At 36.9% G+C, this 25,887-nt stretch overlaps 2 protein-coding genes and 1 long non-coding RNA gene across 5 annotated transcripts; 2 read left to right on the top strand and 1 right to left on the bottom strand.

The window, feature by feature from the left end:
• Nucleotides 1-447: 447 nt before the first annotated feature.
• Nucleotides 448-2,661, top strand: LOC139432105 (uncharacterized). The gene has a single exon (XM_071200447.1). The coding sequence runs from the start codon at nt 448-450 to the stop codon at nt 2,659-2,661; it is 2,214 nt and encodes a 737-aa protein (XP_071056548.1).
• Nucleotides 2,662-7,017: 4,356 nt separating this feature from the next.
• On the bottom strand, nt 7,018-8,086 carry LOC139431840 (uncharacterized). 3 transcript variants are annotated; one of them, XR_011641870.1, is made up of 4 exons: nt 7,849-8,086; nt 7,755-7,786; nt 7,635-7,700; nt 7,018-7,575 (listed from the first exon to the last, which is right to left on the bottom strand). It is a non-coding gene; the product is annotated as an uncharacterized lncRNA (long non-coding RNA). The 3 variants fall into 3 exon arrangements; XR_011641871.1 differs by having other exon boundaries at nt 7,635-7,786; nt 7,849-7,918; nt 7,982-8,086; XR_011641869.1 differs by having other exon boundaries at nt 7,635-7,786.
• Nucleotides 8,087-11,318: 3,232 nt separating this feature from the next.
• On the top strand, nt 11,319-13,575 carry LOC139431839 (piggyBac transposable element-derived protein 4-like). The gene is made up of 2 exons (XM_071200048.1): nt 11,319-11,543; nt 11,599-13,575. Exon 2 carries the CDS (start codon nt 11,599-11,601, stop codon nt 13,375-13,377), a length of 1,779 nt encoding a protein of 592 aa, XP_071056149.1. The 5' UTR covers nt 11,319-11,543; the 3' UTR covers nt 13,378-13,575.
• Nucleotides 13,576-25,887: the final 12,312 nt, after the last annotated feature.

The following is a 25,887-nucleotide window of genomic DNA, read 5'->3' as shown; positions in this document are numbered from 1 at the left end:
TTGGTATTCTTTACGTCAGAAAATAAACTTATCCGTCATCAAAGTGACGATTGCAGCAAGGTAAGGGCAATTTTACCAACAACAAATTTGAAAATAAATAAATATGGAAATGAAGAAAAGGAAAATATACTACAGTTCGAAAATTTTGAACGACAATTAAAAATACCGTTCGTGGTGTATGCAGATTTTGAAGCATTACAGAAACCGATCGCCGATGCGGAAGCAACAGAACTTAACGATGATAATTCATACTCCGTCAAATGTTTCAAACACGAACCTTATGCATTTGCATATTATATAAAATGTTCATATGACGAATCATTGTCGAAGTTTGAAATATATCGCGGATGTATAATGCGGATATGTAATGCTGCTCAAATTTTCATGAGCAAGTTGGAACATGACGTTCTGAATATATACAAAAATTATTTAAGCCAACCAAAAGAAATGCTCCCATTACCACCTATTGATAGATTAATACATGAGATGCAGGATATCTGTCACATTTGTTCGCACAAAATAAAAGAAGGTAATAAAGTGTGCGATCATGATCACCTAACTGGGTTAAATAGAGGACCCGCACATGCTGTATGTAACATCAATTATCAATTACCAAAGTTCATACCGATATTCTTTCACAATCTTTCGAACTACGATTGTCATATGTTTGTGAAAGATATGGCATTAAAAGAAGAAGACGTGGACGTTATAGCACAGAATAAAGAAAAGTATATATCATTTTCGAAAAAAATTATCGTAGGAGAAAACATTGACAGCAAGGGAAAGCTAAGGCGGGTTCATATGAAATTGAGATTTGTGGATTCATTTAGGTTTATGGCTTTATCGCTAGAGAAGTTGGGTTCATTTTTGGAAGACAACCAATGCGTTCAAATCAGAAAATATTTTAGGAACGAAGAACAGTTTCGACTTATACGTCAGAAAGGAGTTTTTCCGTATTCCTTTGTGGATTCATTCGAAAAGCTGAATCTTACCGCTCTGCCAGATCGAAGTAGTTTTTACAATACTTTATGCGACGATAGTATAACCGAAGAAAATTATTGTCGTGCACAAACGGTGTGGAACTTATTTAACTGTCGCACTTTAGGCGAATATAGCGACATTTATTTAACGTCTGACGTTTTACTTTTGGCGGACGTATTTGAGAATTTCCGAACCATCTCGATGAAGTATTACTCTTTAGATCCATGTCATTACTTCACAGCGCCGGGCTTCGGTTGGGATGCATTATTACGAATGACAGGGGTAAAATTAGAATTATTAAAGGACATAGACATGTTACACTTCTTTAAAAATGGTATTCGCGGTGGATTAAGTATGTGCACTAAACGCAGTGCGAAGGCTAACAATAAATTAATGATGGAATTTGATGAAACCAAAGACCCATCTTATATTTTGTATCTCGACGCTACGAATTTGTATGGACACGCAATGAGACGAAAATTACCGACGGGAGGATTTCGATGGCTATCAGCTGAAGAGATTCAAAAGTTAGATATTTACAATACGGAAGACGATTCCGAAAAGGGTTACGTGTTCGAGGTAGATTTAGAGTATCCGGAAGCAATACATGATGAACACAACGATTTGCCATTTTGTCCAGAACGGATTGTACCCCCAGGTTCAAAAAATGCAAAGTTAATAGCAAATTTGGAAAATAAAACAAAATACATCATTCATTACGTGAATCTAAAGCAGTGTATCAAGTTCGGATTGAAACTAACGAAGATTTACAGAGTATTAGAATTTAAACAATCCAACTGGATGCGGAGCTACATCGATTTCAATTCCGATAAACGTGCGAAAGCTAAGAATGAATTTGAAAAAAATCATTACAAAGCAATGAATAACATCGTATACGGTAAGACAATGGAAAATGTGGAAAAGCGAGTGGATATAAGACTAGTTACCCACTGGGAATGTCGTCATAAGAAACCGGGCGTGGAAGCCCTAATAGCTAAACCAAATTTTAAATCTTCGAAAATATTTTGCGATAATTTGATAGCCGTTCAATTGAACGTCGCGGAAGTTCGTTATTGCAAACCGCTGTATGTGGGTTTCAGTATATTAGAGCTTTCGAAAACCGTAATGTACAGCTTCTTCTATGATTACTTAAAAGTTAAATATGGAAATAACATAACACTTTTATACACCGATACTGATTCCCTAATCCTAGAAATTACTACTCCCAATGTATATGAGGATATAAAAGAAAATATTGAATTTTTTGACACGTCCAATTATCCGTTAGAGAATATACACAATATACCTCGCGGTCGATCTGTGTTGGGAAGAATGAAAGATGAATATCCAAACAGGTGCATAACGTCATTTGTTGGAACAGGAGCTAAGGCGTACTGCATCACCTTGTTGAATGATAATGTAAAGAAGGCTAAAAGAGTAAAGAAATATGTTATAGATAAACATTTAAGCGTGACCGATTATAAACGTGTGGTTGAATGTGGCGGATCGGTTCATAAAAAAATGTACATTTTTAAGTCAGAATTTCATACTATGTATACCGAATTAAAGAATAAAATTGCTCTTTCATCGTGCGATGATAAACGATACATATTACCGAACGGATGTAATACTTTGGCGTGGGGTCATTGGTTGATAAAAAGATTGAATGCGAATAAATGAATTTAATTTAAAAAAAATTGTAAAGAATAATAATAATAATGTATTTGTAATGTTCGATTGTTAATAAAGTCTTGTAAACTTTTAAATAGGTCTTTATACGTTTTAAAGAACGTTAGTTTTTGAGATCCAAGAATTATGAGACGGACCTAATCCTAACCATTTCACAAACACTTGATTTCCTTTTCGCCGTAGCACTTTTTCCACCAAGTAGACGTCAGGATATTTAACTTTTTGTAATTCCTCTCGATAAAAACCACCCATAATTTTTTCATTGGATGCATCTTTGAGCAGATATGTTGTTGGGAAAGTATTACGAACAGAATGTATTGTAAACACTTCGTTAGACCAATTGGGAGTATAGTTTTTGGTGAAGGCGTGTCGATGCTTGCTCACTCTGACGTGATCACCGACATTATATTTTTTGGTATAAGGATCGACAATTTTTATGTAATTATATACAGTTTTTAACAGTGTCGATGCGTTTCTGTTATTTACCTCGCTAGGTTTCATTCCTATCGTCCTGTGAACTTGGTTGTTATAATCCAGAATTAATTTGGGAAGCAATTCCAACCAACGATAGTTACCTTGCATACTAAATTCTTTCCACATTTTTTCTTTTATTGTTCTATTAAACCGTTCAACAATAGAACTCTTTAAATTGGAAAATGAACTGTAGTGATTGATGTGATATCGTGACATGAGCTTTTTAAAATCCTCATTGTAAAATTCTTTTCCGTTATCCGTTTGCAGATTCTTCGGTATGTTTTTCCGCTTTTCCGATAGAATTGTTTCCATAGCTCGCGTAACTTCTTTGCCAGTTTTGTTTTTTAGTGGTACAGCCCATCCATACTTTGAGAAAGCATTAATAACTGTTAGAATATATTTAAAATTACCATTTGCTTTTGAATAAGGTATCATCTCCACTAAATCAGCTTGAAATAAGTCCGTTAAACCTTTTATAATAACACGTCTGCGTTTATACTTTTTCCTCGCGGACGCGTGCAACTCGTTTACGACGGACCTTTTAATATCGCTCATTTTCTGGATATTTCAATGAGCAGTTCTACCATAAATGGTTTCTTGAGTAAAGTGGTCTTCGTTGTGGGTTTGCAAACTATTTTATCTCCAAAGAAGAGAACATTTAACTTTTTATTTGGATCGAAGATACTCCCGTTAATAATCATTTCAACGTCTCCTTCAAATCGGTATTTCACTATTTCACCAATATATAAAAAGTTTATATATTTACTTACGTAACCTAAATTTTGAATAATGTAATAATTATCCGTTGTATCCGTAGTTCCATCTCCGCTAAACGTAAGTATAGTTGGTTGTTTGAAATATCGTTGTAAGTTTTCACGTTTATTAAAATGAGCAGCAATGTTGTGTCCGTGTACGTGTTTACCAAACTTATCGATCGTCATACTAGACGAATGTTTTCCGAACTTGCTTAAACTCATCTGCTCTAGTTCACAAACGTCGGTGTTTTAAAACAAAAAATGTGAGAGTCGTATATTTATGATAATATTTTAACGTATAATCTCGGCCTCTGTTAGCTCCGATATTATTGATGATATTTCATTGACATGTGCAGAATGACCTGCAGTTTGCGAGGCCATCAACAAACGCAGTCTGTCGACAAGTTCGTTGGGATCGTCCCAATACTCGTATTCGATAAGAGCCCCAGGAACGACTTGTTTTTGTAATGCACCACCGACTTTTTTCTTCGGATTCGGCCAGTATTTAGCCCAATGCACCTTGGGTTTGTTACCTTCAACGATAGGCTTGATAATATTCTGAAATTTCCCACTGTCGTCCTCAGTAGTCATACCTGCCTCTGGAATGTAATTAATGTACGGAGCATTTGAACGTAGTAAGATATCTTTGTAGTTGCGCATGTCCTGAATTGTAAATTTGCCCGGTTCGTTTTTAAATAGTAAATCATATAAACCAACGGTTCCCGTATATTTGAAGTTTCCAACGTGAATATCCTGATCCTCAAAGTGAACAGGACTGACTCCAATGTAGAAACCTTCGGGAGTTTCGCGAACACCGTATAAACGATCATAATCATCTTTTAAATCAGTTGTTAAACCAACAATATACGTTCTGGGCAAAGGATGAAACTGACTCAAAGCGGCTTGTACCTCTGGAGACTCCAATCTTTCTTCTATTTCATCTTTAAGTCGTTCTATTCGATTATGTGCGTCCGAAATAAGAGCTCCGGTATCCTCGCTAGAATCGAGGAGTTCTTCTTCTTCGCCCGGCGGAACTTCATATACTTCTTCTTCTGCATGAGCTAATGGACCAAGAGGAGAAGACGTGGGAGAAGATACCAACCTTTTTTCAGGAGTCGATGTAGCAAATTTTCGTCGTTGTTCTTTTAATGGAACTTTCGGTTTTCGAATAAAATATTCGGTCTCGGTTTTAGCTGGTACGTCAGAAATATCCGGCGAGTAGCGTTGTATCTTAGATATCAATTTTTCTTCTTTTGGAGATAAACTTCGTTTTGGAATGGATAGTAAAGGCGCAGTGTCAAGTTTTGCGACAATATCCTGTAAGGGCCTTGCGATGGGTGCATATGCGGTTTCCGACCGAATCCTTGACTCCTCTAAGTCTTCTTTTAAAGAACGAATTTTGTCTCTCACAACTTCTCGTGCCGCGATAAGTTCTGCAGCTATCGTCTTGTTCATTGTATGATGTATGTGAAGTTACTACGAACTGTACAGCTGAAGTCGTTAGTTTTAAACTTCAATGAATTTATCAAAACCCTTACGGTAACGTCCCTTAGATACACTACAATCTAAATCAATAACTAGGATGCCGTGTCTATTCTCCCAACAAGCATCGCTAATTTCCTTTAGCCGATGAAACTCCATATCGCTCATTATGTGATCTTCAAATACGTGTTTTAAATTTGTTAAGTCTTGTTTAAATAACACCAAAAAGTTACAATTATCGCGAACTAATTGTTTTGGAATTGCACTATAACTTTGACAAATTAGAAAACAATCAATGTTTTTATGTCGACCATACGAAAAAAATTCCTTAAGGACATTTTGACCTGTACAGGAAACATCGTCAAATACGACTACCGAATATTCTTTCGCATCTTCCGGTCGAATGAACTCGTCTATATTAGAAAATTCATAGTAACCGCAATCTTTTATAGGTTCAATTAAACGTCTTAAAAAATCGTACTTATTTTGGTATAACGAATTAGAGCATAAGTACAAGTTTAGGAAGCGCAACCCATTACGTGCAACTAAAAGCGATAACATAGCATTTGTTTTTCCGACACCTGAGGGTCCTACAATTAAACCTCGCTTACATTTTCCACCAAATAAATTGCTGTGTCTTGTAAAGTGTTCTTCGACCGAACCATTACTAAAATTTACTATAGGCAGTGTTAGAAGTTGCGGTAAACATTTTAATTTCTCGTCGATCATGATTCTCGTACTAAATGAATTGGATAAGACTGAATGAAAATATAGCAAAAGAAACTATATATACATATATTTAAGAAGAATAATAATAATAATAATAATAAGTATAATACCTTAACCATTTAACCTAACATAACCTAACCTAACCTAAGGAAGAGGAGGAAAAATGGTTACCACTCCTCCTCCTCTTCCTGCTCATCCCGCACTTCATACGGGGGCGGAGGCGCTGCAGGTGTCGGTGTCGGAGGTTCTATCCCAGTCGAACAATGGTGTATGTGCATGTTTTGAACATGCACCTGCCCTCTCACCACTGCCGACTCTGAGACAATACTGTTTACCTAAGAAGATTATGAAATTAAAAACGTGCAAAAAAGATTATAGATATAGCCTACCAGCTGAAACAGGGTATCTACTTTGACCTCCAATGACGCAACTCTTCGCTCCAACGTGAGCACCCTCCCGAAGTTGTTGCTACCGGACATCTTTTTAGCTAGGAAGGGAAGTTATTAGTATGTAAAGAAGACAAAATGAATTCTGCTTTTTTCATTTCAACGGTTAATGTTGCAACGGTGATGTCGAGTGACGTTGTTAAAGAGTGGTTAGAACTCGACGCCAGCCCTTCCCTAAACTGTGCAAGTTCTCTCAAAGAGGTCTGCAATTGAAGTACCTTTGCATGAAGGTCTTTATAAAAATTTTGATACAAAATATTAATTTCGGTCAAAATCTCCTCTTTGGTTGTTTCTACTGCTGCACACATTGCATTTGAAAAAAGGCTGGCAGGTACATCGGAAATGACTGAAGTAGCGGGAATTGTGTCCACCCTTAAGATTTGTACTTTCGGGCTTAATGAGGGAATTTCTATGGTAGGAATGTTTATGTTAGTAGGGGGAGTGGGAATCGACGAAGCCTTAGAAGAAGAAGCCTTAGAAACAAAAGCTGCATTAATAGCTTTAAGGTATGTCCGGTTTTCGGTGCAGTGTTGGGATACCGCCATTAAAGAAAGAGAGTCGTTGGACTCATCGCCGCTAGCCATTTCCGAGTGTGTCACTTCAACCTTTGACAGAGTCGCAGGTTCAACTGACACACGCTTGTGTTTGGTACTTCGCGAACGAGCACGGGTCTCCCGTCGAAGCTCTCTATACTTATCTGGCGGTAACCACACACCTGCACCCTTCTTCCGGTGTTCACGGTTCCCCGACTTTCGACGAAGTGAAAGTGAAAGGTGTTTCACATTCTTATCGTCGACTTTCGAGGAACCTGCGATGTTTGGAAGCGCCGTAGTTTGCTGCACATTAGATTCAACGTTTGGATCCATCGGCTGCTCATTAGGCTGCACGTTTGGATCCAGAGCCTTCTCAACAGTCGACATGTTCAACAGGTTTATGTCAAAACTGTTTAACAGAAAGGATTCCTGGCTGGCGAAACCCGGAGCAGTTAAATCAATTTGACTAAAACCGTCTTGAGACATCTTGATAAGAAAAGAAAATTAATTAATTTTATTTTAATAAAAAAAACATGTATACTTACATCGCTTGATGAAAAATACAGTTGCACGTTAAAATCTAACTGCAGAGGGTGCTTGTCAACAAAGTGCTGAATGATAGGATATGAATGATAAAACGTTCGAAAAAATAAAGTTATGCTTACCAATAAAAGTTAACTTGAAAAAATAGAAGGAGCTATAGGAATGAAAAACACAAGATTAAAAACAATATATGTCAAGAAAGGAGACTATACTTACCAGAAAAAAGTTGCTGAAATTACGATGTTAAAAACTGATCGGTCTAATCGAACTGATCAGCAGTAAGCTCCTGTAGGAATTGGGAAAAAAATATCAATTTAACATAACAAACAAATAAACAAGTTGTACTCACAAAAACAAAGTAGAACGAGCTGTCATGATGAAATAAAGCAAGAATATATTATATAAACATGGAAGTAGAAAAGGTTACTTACCAAATAAAACACAGCAAAAAAAGAGAAAGCTGAGTGAGCAAGGATGTCTAGGAGTGGAAAAAACAATTTTAAATATTATATAAACATGCAAAACAAATATAGTTTTACTCACCAAAAAAGAGAAAGTTGTAGAAAGAGCTGTAGTGATGGAGAGAAAATGAACGTTATATAAACATGATAATAAAGAAGGTTGTACTTACCAAAAAACTGAAGAACACAAACACTTAAGTGATTTTCAAAGGCTGGGAGGTGCCTTCTTATAGTAGAGTAATGAAGGGGGGCGTGGGGTGGGGCGTGACAAGGGGGAGGAGTGGGGAATGGGCGGAGTTAGAGTGGGGGTACTTTTTTTCTGGCTCTACTTTCCTGGCAACCGGGGGGGGGGAATTTTAGATTTCCCCCACTCCCATCCCCACTCTTCCATCTCCACTTTGGGAGGAGCCTGAGGAGGAGCATGGGAGGAGCATAGGAGGAGCTTCAATAAACAATCCTTTTCTTTTTTTTTTCTTTTTTTTTTCTTTTTTTTTTTTTCTTCCTTTTTTCCCCTTTCTTTCTTCCTTTTTTTCTTCCAATTTAATACTTTTTCAATGTACAACCCAAATCATACCAACCCAACCCAATGTATACATACCATGTATTCATTTAGATTAACTATTTTTTCTTTTAAATTAAAACAACTTTTTACACTTTTTACAATCTTTTATTATTATTATTAATTTACAATCTATAACTGACAATGTTTATATACTAAACCATACATAAAGAACAATCCTTTCTTGCCGATGGTGGACCATCAATATGCGTTTCCCAATGAGGCAAATTATAATGTTCAAAACAGGGCAGCTTGCTTTGTAATCGCTCATCGTTTCTATACTTCAACGGTAATTTAAACCAAACCGCCGCCAAATCTAATGGCTTTACTTTATTGATATAATAATCGATTGGTAAATAACATAATTCGTAGTTTTTAATATTCGCAAAAGATAAATCAGATTCGTATCTTTCCATAATATCCCACACTTTATTAATTATAAAAGTTGAAAGTCCCAATCTGGTAACTAACCGCCAAAGACGTTCCATCTTGAACTGCTCTACCGCTACTACCCGTCTGCCTTTCTCAATTCGTTTACATATAGTTATAGATGTCTGAATACGTATGAAAATAAATAAAAAACATTCGATAAGGAGCACATACTTGGTCTCTTTTTATGATAGGGACACATCGGCGCACCAACCTCCAATTTGCATTCATTTTCCGGCAATTCTTTTACCGGTATTGTTAAAATTCTTCTTAAAAATGTAGCTTTCTCACGTCCTTTTACGTACGCTACTTTTGTCGAACGACACAAATAATAAACGATCTCATCGAAACGAGACGCAGGAACAAACCCGTCGTTCCAATCAATACAATGATGATGACTCATTAACCAATTCGCCGTATTGCGAAATTTGGTAGATAGTGAAGAAAAGCTTCGACTAGGTTGAAACACGTAATGACTTATACAATGATTACTGTCGTAAGAAGCCAGTTCCTTTGGGATAAATTCTTCATCGTTTATCGTGAAACCTTGAATGTCCAAAATAATAAAATCCCTTTGAAAAACCATAATATCCATAATATACCACTATATGCAAACGTTTCCTTCGATGTTTAGAGATACACTAAATGACGTTGCTTCAACAGTACCACTATATTAATTGCTTAACCATTTTCGTAAGAGGCGAATACACAAATGCTCTGTCATGCAGAATTAATGCGTAAGCTGTCGTACCTTCCGGAATTGGATTTTTCGTTGAATACTCGATTTTTATTTCTACTCCGCTTTTATGTATTGCTTCCTGTTGATACGTGCAATCGATTCCAATTAACGGCGCGTAAGTTTTAAATTCTTCCGGTGAAAACAAAGGTTCGCTTTCTTGATAGTAGTATGCTTGCTGAAATCTTGAATACATATCATACAAAATCGCATAGTGATTGTTATCAAAATCCACATTCAAATTATCGTACGGAAAACGTTCTCCATTCAAGAAAACCGTTACGTTCGATAAGTTTATATTATCAAATAATGCCATGTTTCCTTTAAATATACCCTTTCGATTTGTTTGAAATCCGATGATTATAAATCTAGGCGTTTCCAATTGTGGAGCAGTTTTGACGGCCCAAGATTGCTTCGTAGTTTGAGGTAATTGAGGGTACTCGTGTATTTCCCACGATCGAAAAGGAACGTGAATGTCTACGTTTCTTTCTGATAGTTTTGTTAATGCCAACTGTTCGCGTAATCCCACCGCCACGTGAGGAACTCTCCATATAATTTTATTAATGATCAATTTCAATTTTTCGTCGTTCGGAGCGGCTGCTGGTTGAAAGATGACGTCCGTATCATCGTGTCCGCGAATTAGCACAAGTTCCTGTCGAACGTTCATCATGATCTTTCTGAAATCTTCTGCGAATCCTAGCAACGATTTTAGCGGAACGCTAAGACCGAAATTTCCATTTTTATCTAAAGCCTTTGAAACACCCGCTATATCATCTTTCCAAGGTTTTATGTGCCAACCGGCGTTCGCTAATTTCACCACCTCGTTCTGTGTAGATGAGAAATAACCCTTCATGCATGAGCTTATACCGACGTTCCGCACACCATCAACATGTACTCCGTTAATAAGATATCGAATATCGCTAAACATAAATGCAACGGGATTGTTAACCAATTGCCCCGTTGCGCTGGCATCTTTTGTTATACTTCCGTCCGCGGCTAACTTACGAACGCTACCCTCGACGTATAGATAACTCTCGCTCGGTAAAGTATAATTATCTATTTCCGGAATTGAAATTCTAATTTCGTCATTGTTATCGAACGTGGTCGATCCAAACGGTTGATGCGAATGGAATTCATAACTTACGATAGAGTGATCTGTTTTTATCTTATCCGTTACTTTTAAAATGTCCATTACTTTAACACTTCGTATCCTAACTGAACTAAATACCTTCGATTGACTGGTGATAATCGATGAATGGATCGTCTTCTACTGCCGCTACGTTGACTGATGACGCGCGCTTTATAGTTTTCTCCATTAAACAATTTTCTCGCTCTGTCTCTTCTTGACCACCGCATTCTTTTGTTTTGATATAACACTGTCATAACGTTAGTCAAATTTAAATAATTCAATTTATCGATCTTAGGTGAACTCTCACTGTTATTTCTTCTTCTCTGAAGTCTACCAAGTTTCCGTCCTGATCAAGTATACGTACTGTTAACACTCCACCGCACGCGCGTCTACTATTGTAGACTGCAGAATTTAGTTACGCAATATTTACAACATTCATGTAAGAGAAGTTGCCTGTTTTCGTGTATTCCTCTAAAATGACACCCTTAACGTATTTAGTTGGTTTTCAAACGCGGTTGCTAGTGTATCGTCGAGTTTTTTTGTTATTTCTACGATTGTAGAGCACGCGTGTTCTCCCGTAACTAATTCTGTTACCGCGTAAGTATGCAATTTAAGCGTTATTTATGGGTTTTTCGTTATGTTACATTTTTAGATGATCATGTCAAACCGAAAAACTGTTAGGGCTACAGATCCTAATTTTGAAAGACAGGTTATGGCTTGGTTTGAAGAATCAAATGAGGAATTGTCTATTGATCAAGGTGATTCCGATGAAGAACAATGGCCAGACGAGAACGAAAACGACGTAATTGAGAATCATCATACATCTGAAGAGGAAGAAGAAGAGGAGGAAGAGGAAGGAGAGGATTTCGATGAAGAAAATGAAGAACAACCAAATCAAAACTATTTCTATGGGAAAAACAAAATTACTAGGTGGAACAAAAACTGCCCAGTTAATTCGCGAACGCGATCACATAATATTGTTAAGATTCGAGTACCTGGCCCTCAAAGTAGTGCAAAAAATTGTAAAACGGAGTTGGAAACACTAAGATGCTTTTTAGATGAGGAAATTATAACTCTTATTGTGAAGTACACTAACATATACATTAACGAAGTAAAGGATAAATATAGTCGGGCACGGGATGCAAAACTGACAAATAATGAAGAAGTATTAGGTTTAATTGGTATTTTATACCTTGCTGGTTTATTACAATCTGGAAGACAAAATATTTTGCAAATGTGGGATAATTCAAAAGGATTGGGGGTTGAAGCTATATATTTGACAATGGGAATTAATCGTTTTCGGTTTTTGATGCGTTGTCTCAGGTTCGATAACATAATAGATAGAAATGAAAGAAAGAAGACTGATAATTTGGCAGCAATTCGCGAAATTTTTGAAATGTTTGTTTTAAAGTTTAAAAGTATGTTTATTCCTTCACAATATCTAACTTTAGATGAACAACTTATTGCATTTAGGGGAAATTGTCCATTCAGAACATACATACCTAGTAAACCAGCAAAATATGGCATCAAAATTTTTGCGCTTGTTGACTGTAAAAGTATTTATACTTGTAATCTAGAAATCTATTGTGGTAAACAGCCAGCTGGTCCACATTCCACCTCCTGGAAAAACTATGACTTAGTTATGAGAATGATTGCGCATATAACGGGAACTGGCAGAAATGTAAGTATGGATAACTGGTTCACCAGTGTTCCGTTGGCGATTGATTTGCTACAGATGAAAACCACTATAATTGGTACACTACGCAAAAATAAACCAGATATCCCCCCACAATTTATAAATGCTACACACAGAGAAGTTTATAGTTCCCTATTTGGTTTTCATAAAATGTGTACTCTTGTGTCATATGTACCAAAACGTAAAAGGGTGGTATTACTTTTGTCGACTATGCACCATGACTGTGCAATTGATAATGACACAGGAGATCTAAAAAAACCAGAAATTATTACCGACTATAACAATACAAAGTACGGTGTCGATATGTTAGATAAAATGTGCAGTCACTATGACGTCTCACGAAATTCGAGACGTTGGCCTTTAACAATTTTTTTCAATTTGCTTAATATAGCAGCAATTAACGGCATGTGCATATATAAAACTAAAAGCATGAACAAAATTGATAGAAAATCGTACTTACAAACCATTGGTTACGAACTAATTACTCCACTTTTAAGGAAGAGGCTGGAAAGTGACAATATAGCTACTAATATCAAAGAACGCATAAGAAAGCTGCTAAACATTGAACCTGAAATACTTGCAGAAATTCAATCAAATACAAGTACAGTTGGAAAATGTTTCTATTGTGGGAGACAAAAGAATAAGAGTACAAGGAAACATTGCAGCAAATGCGGAAAATGGGTTTGTCCTGCGCACCTTCGTCATATTTGTCCAAAGTGCAACGAAGAAGATTAACTAGAAGATATATTTTATTTTACTCCATACTATACCTTATTTTCTTTTGATTTCTATAAATAAAGTTGTTATAAGTATATCTAATACTTTTTATTATCAGAAATGGAAAATAAATAAAGATTCTAATAAGACGCGAATGTTCTACTATTGTAGTACATGCGTGTTTTGTTGTATGAAAAAGGGGCGCGTGCGGTGGAGTGTTAAGCTACTAATCACGTTCGTTAAAACCGGTAAATAAATAGGTAGTTGTGGTGATTCGATTATTTTAAAACCTGCCGGAACGTTTGGGAAAAAATGATATAAAACGTGCACGGGAACTCCGTTATTATACGATCCCGTCACTAAATTACAATAAATTTGTAAGGCGTTCGTTTTATTTATGTTTACTACGAAATCGGATTCCACTTCCGTATCTCTAGGTAATATTTGAGGCTTGAAGCCAAGTAACGGCCCTATAGAATTATCGCATGCAAAATTAATTCGACGGGTACTTTTTATTAAAGAATGTTGTGTGTTATTATTCCCCTTAATCCTTATTACGACACTTTTAGCGTGTCTTTTGTCTAGCTGTTCATTCACGAACTCGGCAATATCATCAATATCGTACGTTCCAACAGGTACTATTATATTGTTTTTAAAATGTCCTGTCTTATCTTCGTATTGGATTACGTTGTTGTTTTTATTAACGTTTGCTAAACTATTAAACGTTTCGAAATTCAAAAGAGCCAACTCGTAACTACCAAATTCGTTCAAATAGATCGGAGGATTAAAATTACAAGTCAATTCAGATGACTTTCCAGTCAACGTAAATGTATATGTCGTGTGTATTGCTTCTTTCTCCATTACTTCTGAACGTCTAAACGTCTCTAGACTCTAATAGGTTCTTTTATTACTTAGAAACTTCAGACACAACTGTCCGCAATTTTGATCTATTTCTCTTTGATATCGACAGTAATTATACTTTACTTGACCACCCCTACCGTCTGACAGCAAATATTGTTCAATTTCTAATGGCGGTCTTAAATCACCGTAACTGTCGAAATAGTATATGTCCTTGTCGTCTTTCTTATAGGCGACCCAATGAGTCCCTCGTCCTTTCAAGTTATCCAAGTTAACAATACCTCTTTCCTTCTTTTTAATCTTACTCGGGAGATTGTCTCTCATAAATATACCCCGAAAATGTGGAATTTTTAGTACTTTCGCAAACTTTTCCAACTCGACGTTAGTTAACGCACGACGAGGTATTCGAACTAGTTTTTTGAACTAGTGGTTATACCGCAACCTTTCTTATAGGGCTTATTGAAGTAACCTGTGCCGCCAACATTATTCCCCTTTCCTTCAATAAACAAACCGCAACCTTTCTTATATGGTTTTATATAAAATCCGCTACCTACGGCCTTTGCTTCCATAGCCTTGTTATGTCTTCGTTCTTCATCTAATTGCTCTCTAGCTGTTTTCGCGTTGTTTATAGTTCTTGCAATAGCGGCAGCACCACCGCCGATACTACCTAGGGCACCTAAAGCTGCGAACAGGGGAATTAAAGGTAAAAATCCTCCCGTTTTCGGAATTCGAATAACTCGACCTCTAGGTTCGGAAATTCTTTTTCTTATCTTTTTCAAAGCTCCGTACGCCGCTTTAACGTTTGTCAACAAATTCTTAGCACCTGATCTCGATATTGCGTTGCGAGCGAATCGAAGTGCATCTACAAAAGATATAGCTCCACCACGCTTTACACGCGTTCGGACTTTTTTTAAAGGTCGTCGACCCGTACGATTTCTTTTTCTACCTACGCCCATACCGACGGCTACTTTTGCTTTCATTAAGGCGGCAACTGCGGACGATGCCACTTTTTCTCCAAGAGTAGACTCTTTATTTCGTATTCGTTCTTTCGCTGCTTTATATAATGCTCTGTCTGCGTCGTGTCTAAATTTTAAATTTGAACTGACCGTATATGCTATATCGTGTTTCTTACACGCTTCGTCTAATGGATTCACGCCTCGATCTCCTCTCGATAATCTCTTTTCCAACTTGGTACCCGGTCCACAAAAATTATATCCTGGCAAATGAAGTTCTATCGGAAGTTTATCTATCAACTTGTTAAAAAATCCTCGACCAATTCGTTTGCCTGTCAAACGATAACTGTTACGATTAGGTTCTAACAAATTCATTTTATAATTTCACTCCTTCTTCCTTTTCTTCACAGTTAAAAACTAGAAATGAAGCTCTGCTGTTGTGCTTTAAGCTTTTATTCCTTTTAAATATTTTACAAAAACAGTTTTGCTCTTAATTTATACTTAAATCTATTAATATTATTATTATTATTCAGCTACACTTAAATCTACTAATACCTATCCTAAAAATTAATCGTTACTCAGTTAAAAACATTTCGATTACTCTACAATGCTAAAACGTTCTTGATATATGTTTAATCTATAATCTACATCTAAATATTTTTCTAATAACTTATTTACGTTTCTTATCCTAGTCTTAAATCTAATTCCGTCCAACATCTTTTCTTCCCAGTCACTTATCCTTGATTGTCTGTAAGCAAACGTCCAAGTGTGCATTCGGTACACTCTATTTTTCGATTCGCAAAACGTCACTTTTTTTTCCATTTTATTCACTTCACATCTTCATTAATGCGTGCAAATCTAAATCCAGTAATATCTTATCCATACCGTATACGAGCAGTTCTTTAGTTACGCACAAATGTTCACTTGGTGCACCGTTTGAAGCAACCAATATATTCGATTTTATATCACCTTGCATTGTTGATACCACATCGATCACGCTATCGTAATAATTTTTATATTCCATACACTTTAATACTTCTACCCTACTCGAAACTAAATCGCTAAGTTTCCACAATTCGTGTAACGAGTCGTAAGCCAGGTAAAATATTTCTGACCCCCTTTCCATTTTCAACACTTTTCGTACATTTTCTATCCATTGGCTGCTGCAGGTCACGCCGCTTACAACGAAATGTGGTGGTGTCGATAAATCACCAACAAAACTATTCATAATCAATTGTCTGCTATTAATCACATTTTTCCATTCGTCTTCGGTAAAAGTTATGCATTGTCCTTTTCCCATTAATCTTATAACCGGATCAAAATGTAGATTGGCAGACATGCCAACCGATATCCATTTCGTTCGACTTTTATTTAAATAATATGTACTCTCGGAGAATAATGGCGCTTGATTACCTTTTTGGAGATTATTTTTCACTGCTTCATTTAATACTACGTTACTTGTGAAAGGTAACTTTCCACAATTTTCTACATAATGTTGTTGATTGCTAGGAAATACGTACTCCGCTAAGTCGGAAGGCAACAAATTAATTCCATCGAATACCACATCCTTTTTTCTTTGATTATCACTTCCTAGCGACACATTTGTTGCAGTTGTCTCATTACAATTACCCTCCATTTTGATGTTTCGGGCAGGTTTTTTTATTTTCACCCTTTTCAAATGAATTTACAGCAGCTCTCTTAGTTGGACATTTGGGGTTCGGTCTCGTTGCCACTAAACATCAATATTATTGTTTACATTAGTACATTATCTACTTGTATTACATTTGAATTACTTACTCGTTACGTTAAAAATCCTCTGTACTAAATGCACCAAAAATCTACACGATATTTTTAATATGTACTAAATACACAAAAACCTTACTCTGAAGCACAACACTCTGCGGTACAACTTCGACCAACGTTTGTATTTATAGCAATACATAAGGTTGCTGGTGGGGGGAGTAATATTTTACATCATTACCGAATATATCTATTATACATGTTCTAACATGTCATTATATCGTGAGACGTCAGACAAAACGCATGACAAATTTATTAAGAAGCTCTTAAAAAATATCTCGCAGGTGGATCATGACTCATCTACTACTAACAAGTTAGTTGGCCTCCTCAAACCTGTCCTCCCAAAAAATTTGCCGATTCAAGAACCTCCTCGCATATTCTTAAATACCTGTACACCTTTACATAATAAAATAAAAAATATCTCGCAGGTAAGTTATGACTCACTTGTTTGTATACCTACATGTCTCAAAACCGTATACCTTTGTGTATAATAATAAATTAAGAGATATATCGAAAACATTAACAGTTCATTGAGAAGCGTCGAAGGATAAACATAGTAATTGTTTTCATCTAGGTAAACAGGTTACATATAAAGATAAATTTTTAATAACATAACCTAAATAAAGATACATTTTTAATAAAGATAAATTTTTAATAAAGATAAATTTTTAAAAAAGATAAATTTTTAATAATTTCGTCAAAATAACATGACCTTCTCAAGTTAATTGACCTCCTCCTCTCTTCATCGAATCTCCTCCGACCCTCAAAAGAATCGCCGATTCAAGAACCTCCTCCTCGAACCTGCGTTCTAGGAGGAGGTTCTTGAATCGGCGAATCTATACTACTCATGCTTGAACTTTCTATCACTTTTGGTTCCGATAATTCTGTTGAGCATATTTGTGATATTCAGGCGCCAAATGACATGTTGGAGCATGTTGGAGATAAAAAACAAAATGTGCCCAAAACGTGATATCATGACGTTATACGCCGTTCTGAGCCATGTTTGAACTTTCTATCACTTTTGGTTCCGGTAATTCTGTCGACCATATATGTGATATTCAGATGCCAAATATCACCTTGGAGCATGTTGGAGATAAAAAACAAAATGTGCCCAAAACGTGATATGACGTTATACGCCGTTCTGAGCCATGTTTGAACTTTCTATCACTTTTGGTTCCGGTAATTCTGTCGACCATATATGTGATATTCAGGCGCCAAATGACATGTTGGAGCATGTTTGAGATAAAAAACAAAATGTGCCCAAAACGTGATATCATGACGTTATACGCCGTTCTGAGCCATGTTTGAACTTTCTATCACTTTTGGTTCCGGTAATTTTGTCGACCATATATGTGATATTCAGATGCCAAATATCACATTGGAGCATGTTGGAGATAAAAAACAAAATGTGCCCAAAACGTGATTTTATGACGTTATACGCCGTTCTGAACCATGCTTGAACTTTCTATCACTTTTGGTTCCGATAATTCTGTTGAGCATATTTGTGATATTCAGGCGCCAAATGACATGTTGGAGCATGTTGGAGATAAAAAACAAAATGTGCCCAAAACGTGATATCATGACGTTATACGCCGTTCTGAGCCATGTTTGAACTTTCTATCACTTTTGGTTCCGGTAATTCTGTCGACCATATATGTGATATTCAGATGCCAAATATCACATTGGAGCATGTTGGAGATAAAAAACAAAATGTGCCCAAAACGTGATATTATGACGTTATACGCCGTTCTGAGCCATGTTTGAACTTTCTATCACTTTTGGTTCCGGTAATTCTGTCGACCATATATGTGATATTCAGATGCCAAATATCACATTGGAGCATGTTGGAGATAAAAAACAAAATGTGCCCAAAACGTGATATTATGACGTTCTACGCCGTTCTGAGCCATGTTTGAATTTTCTATCACTTTTGGTTCCGGTAATTCTATCCACCATATTTGTGATATTCAGGCGCCAAATGTCACATTGGAGCATGTTGGAGATAAAAAACAAAATGTGCCCAAAACGTGATATTATGACGTTATACGCCGTTCTGAGCCATGTTTGAACTTTCTATCACTTTTGGTTCCGGTAATTCTATCCACCATATTTGTGATATTCAGGCGCCAAATGTCACATTGGAGCATGTTGGAGATAAAAAACAAAATGCGCCCAAAACGTGATATTATGACGTTATACGCCGTTCTGAGCCATGTTTGAACTTTCTATCACTTTTGGTTCCGGTAATTCTATCCACCATATTTGTGATATTCAGGCGCCAAATGTCACATTGCAGCATGTTGGAGATAAAAAACAGAATGTGCCCAAAACGTGATATTATGACGTTATACGCCGTTCTGAGACATGTTTGAACTTTCCATCACTTTTTGTTCCGGTAATTCTGTTGACCATATTTGTGATATTCAGGGGCCATATGTCGTATTGGAGCATGTTGGAGATAAAAAACAAAATGTGCCCAAAACGTGATATTATGACGTTATACGCCGTTCTGAGCCATGTTTGAACTTTCTATCACTTTTGGTTCCGGTAATTCTGTCGACCATATATGTGATATTCAGATGCCAAATATCACATTGGAGCATGTTGGAGATAAAAAACAAAATGTGCCCAAAACGTGATATTATGACGTTCTACGCCGTTCTGAGCCATGTTTGAATTTTCTATCACTTTTGGTTCCGGTAATTCTATCCACCATATTTGTGATATTCAGGCGCCAAATGTCACATTGGAGCATGTTGGAGATAAAAAACAAAATGTGCCCAAAACGTGATATTATGACGTTATACGCCGTTCTGAGCCATGTTTGAACTTTCTATCACTTTTGGTTCCGGTAATTCTATCCACCATATTTGTGATATTCAGGCGCCAAATGTCACATTGGAGCATGTTGGAGATAAAAAACAAAATGCGCCCAAAACGTGATATTATGACGTTATACGCCGTTCTGAGCCATGTTTGAACTTTCTATCACTTTTGGTTCCGGTAATTCTATCCACCATATTTGTGATATTCAGGCGCCAAATGTCACATTGCAGCATGTTGGAGATAAAAAACAGAATGTGCCCAAAACGTGATATTATGACGTTATACGCCGTTCTGAGACATGTTTGAACTTTCCATCACTTTTTGTTCCGGTAATTCTGTTGACCATATTTGTGATATTCAGGGGCCATATGTCGTATTGGAGCATGTTGGAGATAAAAAACAAAATGTGCCCAAAACGTGATATTATGACGTTATACGCCGTTCTGAGCCATGTTTGAACTTTCTATCACTTTTGGTTCCGGTAATTCTATCCACCATATTTGTGATATTCAGATGCCAAATATCACATTGGAGTATGTTGGAGATAAAAAACAAAATGTGCCCAAAACGTGATTTTATGACGTTATACGCCGTTCTGAACCATGCTTGAACTTTCTATCACTTTTGGTTCCGATAATTCTGTTGAGCATATTTGTGATATTCAGGCGCCAAATGACATGTTGGAGCATGTTGGAGATAAAAAACAAAATGTGCCCAAAACGTGATATCATGACGTTATACGCCGTTCTGAGCCATGTTTGAACTTTCTATCACTTTTGGTTCCGGTAATTCTGTCGACCATATATGTGATATTCAGATGCCAAATATCACATTGGAGCATGTTGGAGATAAAAAACAAAATGTGCCCAAAACGTGATATGACGTTATACGCCGTTCTGAGCCATGTTTGAACTTTCTATCACTTTTGGTTCCGGTAATTCTGTCGACCATATATGTGATATTCAGGCGCCAAATGACATGTTGGAGCATGTTGGAGATAAAAAACAAAATGTGCCCAAAACGTGATATCATGACGTTATACGCCGTTCTGAGCCATGTTTGAACTTTCTATCACTTTTGGTTCCGGTAATTTTGTCGACCATATATGTGATATTCAGATGCCAAATATCACATTGGAGCATGTTGGAGATAAAAAACAAAATGTGCCCAAAACGTGATTTTATGACGTTATACGCCGTTCTGAACCATGCTTGAACTTTCTATCACTTTTGGTTCCGATAATTCTGTTGAGCATATTTGTGATATTCAGGCGCCAAATGACATGTTGGAGCATGTTGGAGATAAAAAACAAAATGTGCCCAAAACGTGATATCATGACGTTATACGCCGTTCTGAGCCATGTTTGAACTTTCTATCACTTTTGGTTCCGGTAATTCTGTCGACCATATATGTGATATTCAGATGCCAAATATCACATTGGAGCATGTTGGAGATAAAAAACAAAATGTGCCCAAAACGTGATATTATGACGTTATACGCCGTTCTGAGCCATGTTTGAACTTTCTATCACTTTTGGTTCCGGTAATTCTGTCGACCATATATGTGATATTCAGGCGCCAAATGACATGTTGGAGCATGTTGGAGATAAAAAACAAAATGCCCCCAAAACGTGATATTATGACGTTATACGCCGTTCTGAGCCATGTTTGAACTTTCTATCACTTTTGGTTCCGGTAATTCTATCCACCATATTTGTGATATTCAGGCGCCAAATGTCACATTGCAGCATGTTGGAGATAAAAAACAGAATGTGCCCAAAACGTGATATTATGACGTTATACGCCGTTCTGAGACATGTTTGAACTTTCCATCACTTTTTGTTCCGGTAATTCTGTTGACCATATTTGTGATATTCAGGGGCCATATGTCGTATTGGAGCATGTTGGAGATAAAAAACAAAATGTGCCCAAAACGTGATATTATGACGTTATACGCCGTTCTGAGCCATGTTTGAACTTTCTATCACTTTTGGTTCCGGTAATTCTGTCGACCATATATGTGATATTCAGATGCCAAATATCACATTGGAGCATGTTGGAGATAAAAAACAAAATGTGCCCAAAACGTGATATTATGACGTTCTACGCCGTTCTGAGCCATGTTTGAATTTTCTATCATTTTTGGTTCCGGTAATTCTATCCACCATATTTGTGATATTCAGGCGCCAAATGTCACATTGGAGCATGTTGGAGATAAAAAACAAAATGTGCCCAAAACGTGATATTATGACGTTATACGCCGTTCTGAGCCATGTTTGAACTTTCTATCACTTTTGGTTCCGGTAATTCTATCCACCATATTTGTGATATTCAGGCGCCAAATGTCACATTGGAGCATGTTGGAGATAAAAAACAAAATGCGCCCAAAACGTGATATTATGACGTTATACGCCGTTCTGAGCCATGTTTGAACTTTCTATCACTTTTGGTTCCGGTAATTCTATCCACCATATTTGTGATATTCAGGCGCCAAATGTCACATTGCAGCATGTTGGAGATAAAAAACAGAATGTGCCCAAAACGTGATATTATGACGTAATACGCCGTTCTGAGACATGTTTGAACTTTCCATCACTTTTTGTTCCGGTAATTCTGTTGACCATATTTGTGATATTCAGGGGCCATATGTCGTATTGGAGCATGTTGGAGATAAAAAACAAAATGTGCGCAAAACGTGATATTATGACGTTATACGCCGTTCTGAGCCATGTTTGAACTTTCTATCACTTTTGGTTCCGGTAATTCTATCCACCATATTTGTGATATTCAGATGCCAAATATCACATTGGAGTATGTTGGAGATAAAAAACAAAATGTGCCCAAAACGTGATTTTATGACGTTATACGCCGTTCTGAACCATGCTTGAACTTTCTATCACTTTTGGTTCCGATAATTCTGTTGAGCATATTTGTGATATTCAGGCGCCAAATGACATGTTGGAGCATGTTGGAGATAAAAAACAAAATGTGCCCAAAACGTGATATCATGACGTTATACGCCGTTCTGAGCCATGTTTGAACTTTCTATCACTTTTGGTTCCGGTAATTCTGTCGACCATATATGTGATATTCAGATGCCAAATATCACATTGGAGCATGTTGGAGATAAAAAACAAAATGTGCCCAAAACGTGATATGACGTTATACGCCGTTCTGAGCCATGTTTGAACTTTCTATCACTTTTGGTTCCGGTAATTCTGTCGACCATATATGTGATATTCAGGCGCCAAATGACATGTTGGAGCATGTTGGAGATAAAAAACAAAATGTGCCCAAAACGTGATATCATGACGTTATACGCCGTTCTGAGCCATGTTTGAACTTTCTATCACTTTTGGTTCCGGTAATTTTGTCGACCATATATGTGATATTCAGATGCCAAATATCACATTGGAGCATGTTGGAGATAAAAAACAAAATGTGCCCAAAACGTGATTTTATGACGTTATACGCCGTTCTGAACCATGCTTGAACTTTCTATCACTTTTGGTTCCGATAATTCTGTTGAGCATATTTGTGATATTCAGGCGCCAAATGACATGTTGGAGCATGTTGGAGATAAAAAACAAAATGTGCCCAAAACGTGATATCATGACGTTATACGCCGTTCTGAGCCATGTTTGAACTTTCTATCACTTTTGGTTCCGGTAATTCTGTCGACCATATATGTGATATTCAGATGCCAAATATCACATTGGAGCATGTTGGAGATAAAAAACAAAATGTGCCCAAAACGTGATATTATGACGTTATACGCCGTTCTGAGCCATGTTTGAACTTTCTATCACTTTTGGTTCCGGTAATTCTGTCGACCATATATGTGATATTCAGGCGCCAAATGACATGTTGGAGCATGTTGGAGATAAAAAACAAAATGTGCCCAAAACGTGATATTATGACGTTATACGCCGTTCTGAGCCATGTTTGAACTTTCTATCACTTTTGGTTCCGGTAGTTCTATCCACCATATTTGTGATATTCAGGCGCCAAATGTCACATTGGAGCATGTTGGAGATAAAAAACAAAATGTGCCCAAAACGTGATATTATGACGTTATACGCCGTTCTGAGCCATGATTGAACTTTCTATCACTTTTGGTTCCGATAATTCTGTTGAGCATATTTGTGATATTCAGGCGCCAAATGACATGTTGGAGCATGTTGGAGATAAAAAACAAAATGTGCCCAAAACGTGATATTATGACGTTATACGCCGTTCTAAGCCATGTTTGAACTTTCTATCACTTTTGGTTCCGGTAATTCTGTCGACCATATATGTGATGTTCAGATGCCAAATATCACATTGGAGCATGTTGGAGATAAAAAACAAAATGTGCCCAAAACGTGATTTTATGACGTTATACGCCGTTCTGAACCATGTTTGAACTTTCTATCACTTTTGGTTCCGATAATTCTGTTGAGCATATTTGTGATATTGAGGCGCCAAATGACATGTTGGAGCATGTTGGAGATAAAAAACAAAATGTGCCCAAAACGTGATATTATGACGTTATACGCCGTTCTGAGACATGTTTGAACTTTCTATCCCTTTTGGTTCCGGTAATTCTGTCGACCATATATGTGATATTCAGATGCCAAATGTCATATTGGAGCATGTTGGAGATAAAAAACAAAATGTGCCCAAAACGTGATATTATGACGTTATACGCCGTTCTGAGCCATGTTTGAACTTTCCATCACTTTTGGTTCCGATAATTCTGTTGACCATATTTGTAATATTCAGGCGCCAAATGACATTTTGGAGCATGTTGGAGATAAAAAACAAAATGTGCCCAAAACGTGATATTATGACGTTATACGCCGTTCTGAGCCATGTTTGAACTTTCTATCACTTTTGGTTCCGGTAATTTTGTCGACCATATATGTGATATTCAGATGCCAAATATCACATTGGAGCATGTTGGAGATAAAAAACAAAATGTGCCCAAAACGTGATTTTATGACGTTATACGCCGTTCTGAGCCATGTTTGAACTTTCTATCACTTTTGGTTCCGATAATTCTGTTGAGCATATTTGTGATATTCAGGCGCCAAATGACATGTTTCAGCATGTTGGAGATAAAAAACAAAATGTGCCCAAAACGTGATATTATGACGTTATACGCCGTTCTGAGCCATGTTTGAACTTTCTATCACTTTTGGTTCCGGTAATTCTGTCGACCATATATGTGATATTCAGATGCCAAATATCACATTGGAGCATGTTGGAGATAAAAAACAAAATGTGCCCAAAACGTGATATTATGACGTTATACGCCGTTCTGAGCCATGTTTGAACTTTCTATCACTTTTGGTTCCGGTAATTCTGTCGACCATATATGTGATATTCAGATGCCAAATATCACATTGGAGCATGTTGGAGATAAAAAACAAAATGTGCCCAAAACGTGATATTATGACGTTATACGCCGTTCTGAGCCATGTTTGAACTTTCTATCACTTTTGGTTCCGGTAATTCTGTCGACCATATATGTGATATTCAGGCGCCAAATGACATGTTGGAGCATGTTGGAGATAAAAAACAAAATGTGCCCAAAACGTGATATTATGACGTTATACGCCGTTCTGAGACATGTTTGAACTTTCTATCCCTTTTGGTTCCGGTAATTCTGTCGACCATATATGTGATATTCAGATGCCAAATGTCACATTGGAGCATGTTGGAGATAAAAACAAAAATGTGCCCAAAACGTGATATTATGACGTTATACGCCGTTCTGAGACATGTTTGAAATTTCTATCCCTTTTGGTTCCGGTAATTCTGTCGACCATATATGTGATATTCAGATGCCAAATGTCACATTGGAGCATGTTGGAGATAAAAAAAAAAAATGTGCCCAAAACGTGATATTATGACGTTATACGCCGTTCTGAGCCATGTTTGAACTTTCCATCACTTTTGGTTCCGATAATTCTGTTGACCATATTTGTGATATTCAGGCGCCAAATGACATTTTGGAGCATGTTGGAGATAAAAAACAAAATGTGCCCAAAACGTGATATTATGACGTTATACGCCGTTCTGAGCCATGGTTGAACTTTCTATCACTT

This window comes from Onthophagus taurus, chromosome 11 (genome assembly GCF_036711975.1).
Source record: "Onthophagus taurus isolate NC chromosome 11, IU_Otau_3.0, whole genome shotgun sequence".
NCBI lineage: Eukaryota > Metazoa > Arthropoda > Insecta > Coleoptera > Scarabaeidae > Onthophagus > Onthophagus taurus.
Note: the sequence above shows the minus strand (reverse complement) of the source record. Positions and strands in the feature narration are given on the sequence as shown.

What these genes read in the sequence shown, in the direction of transcription:
- LOC139432105 (XM_071200447.1), top strand. Translation starts at nt 448, where the DNA reads ATGCTCCCATTACCACCTATTGATAGATTAATACATGAGATGCAGGAT.
- LOC139431839 (XM_071200048.1), top strand. Translation starts at nt 11,599, where the DNA reads ATGATCATGTCAAACCGAAAAACTGTTAGGGCTACAGATCCTAATTTT.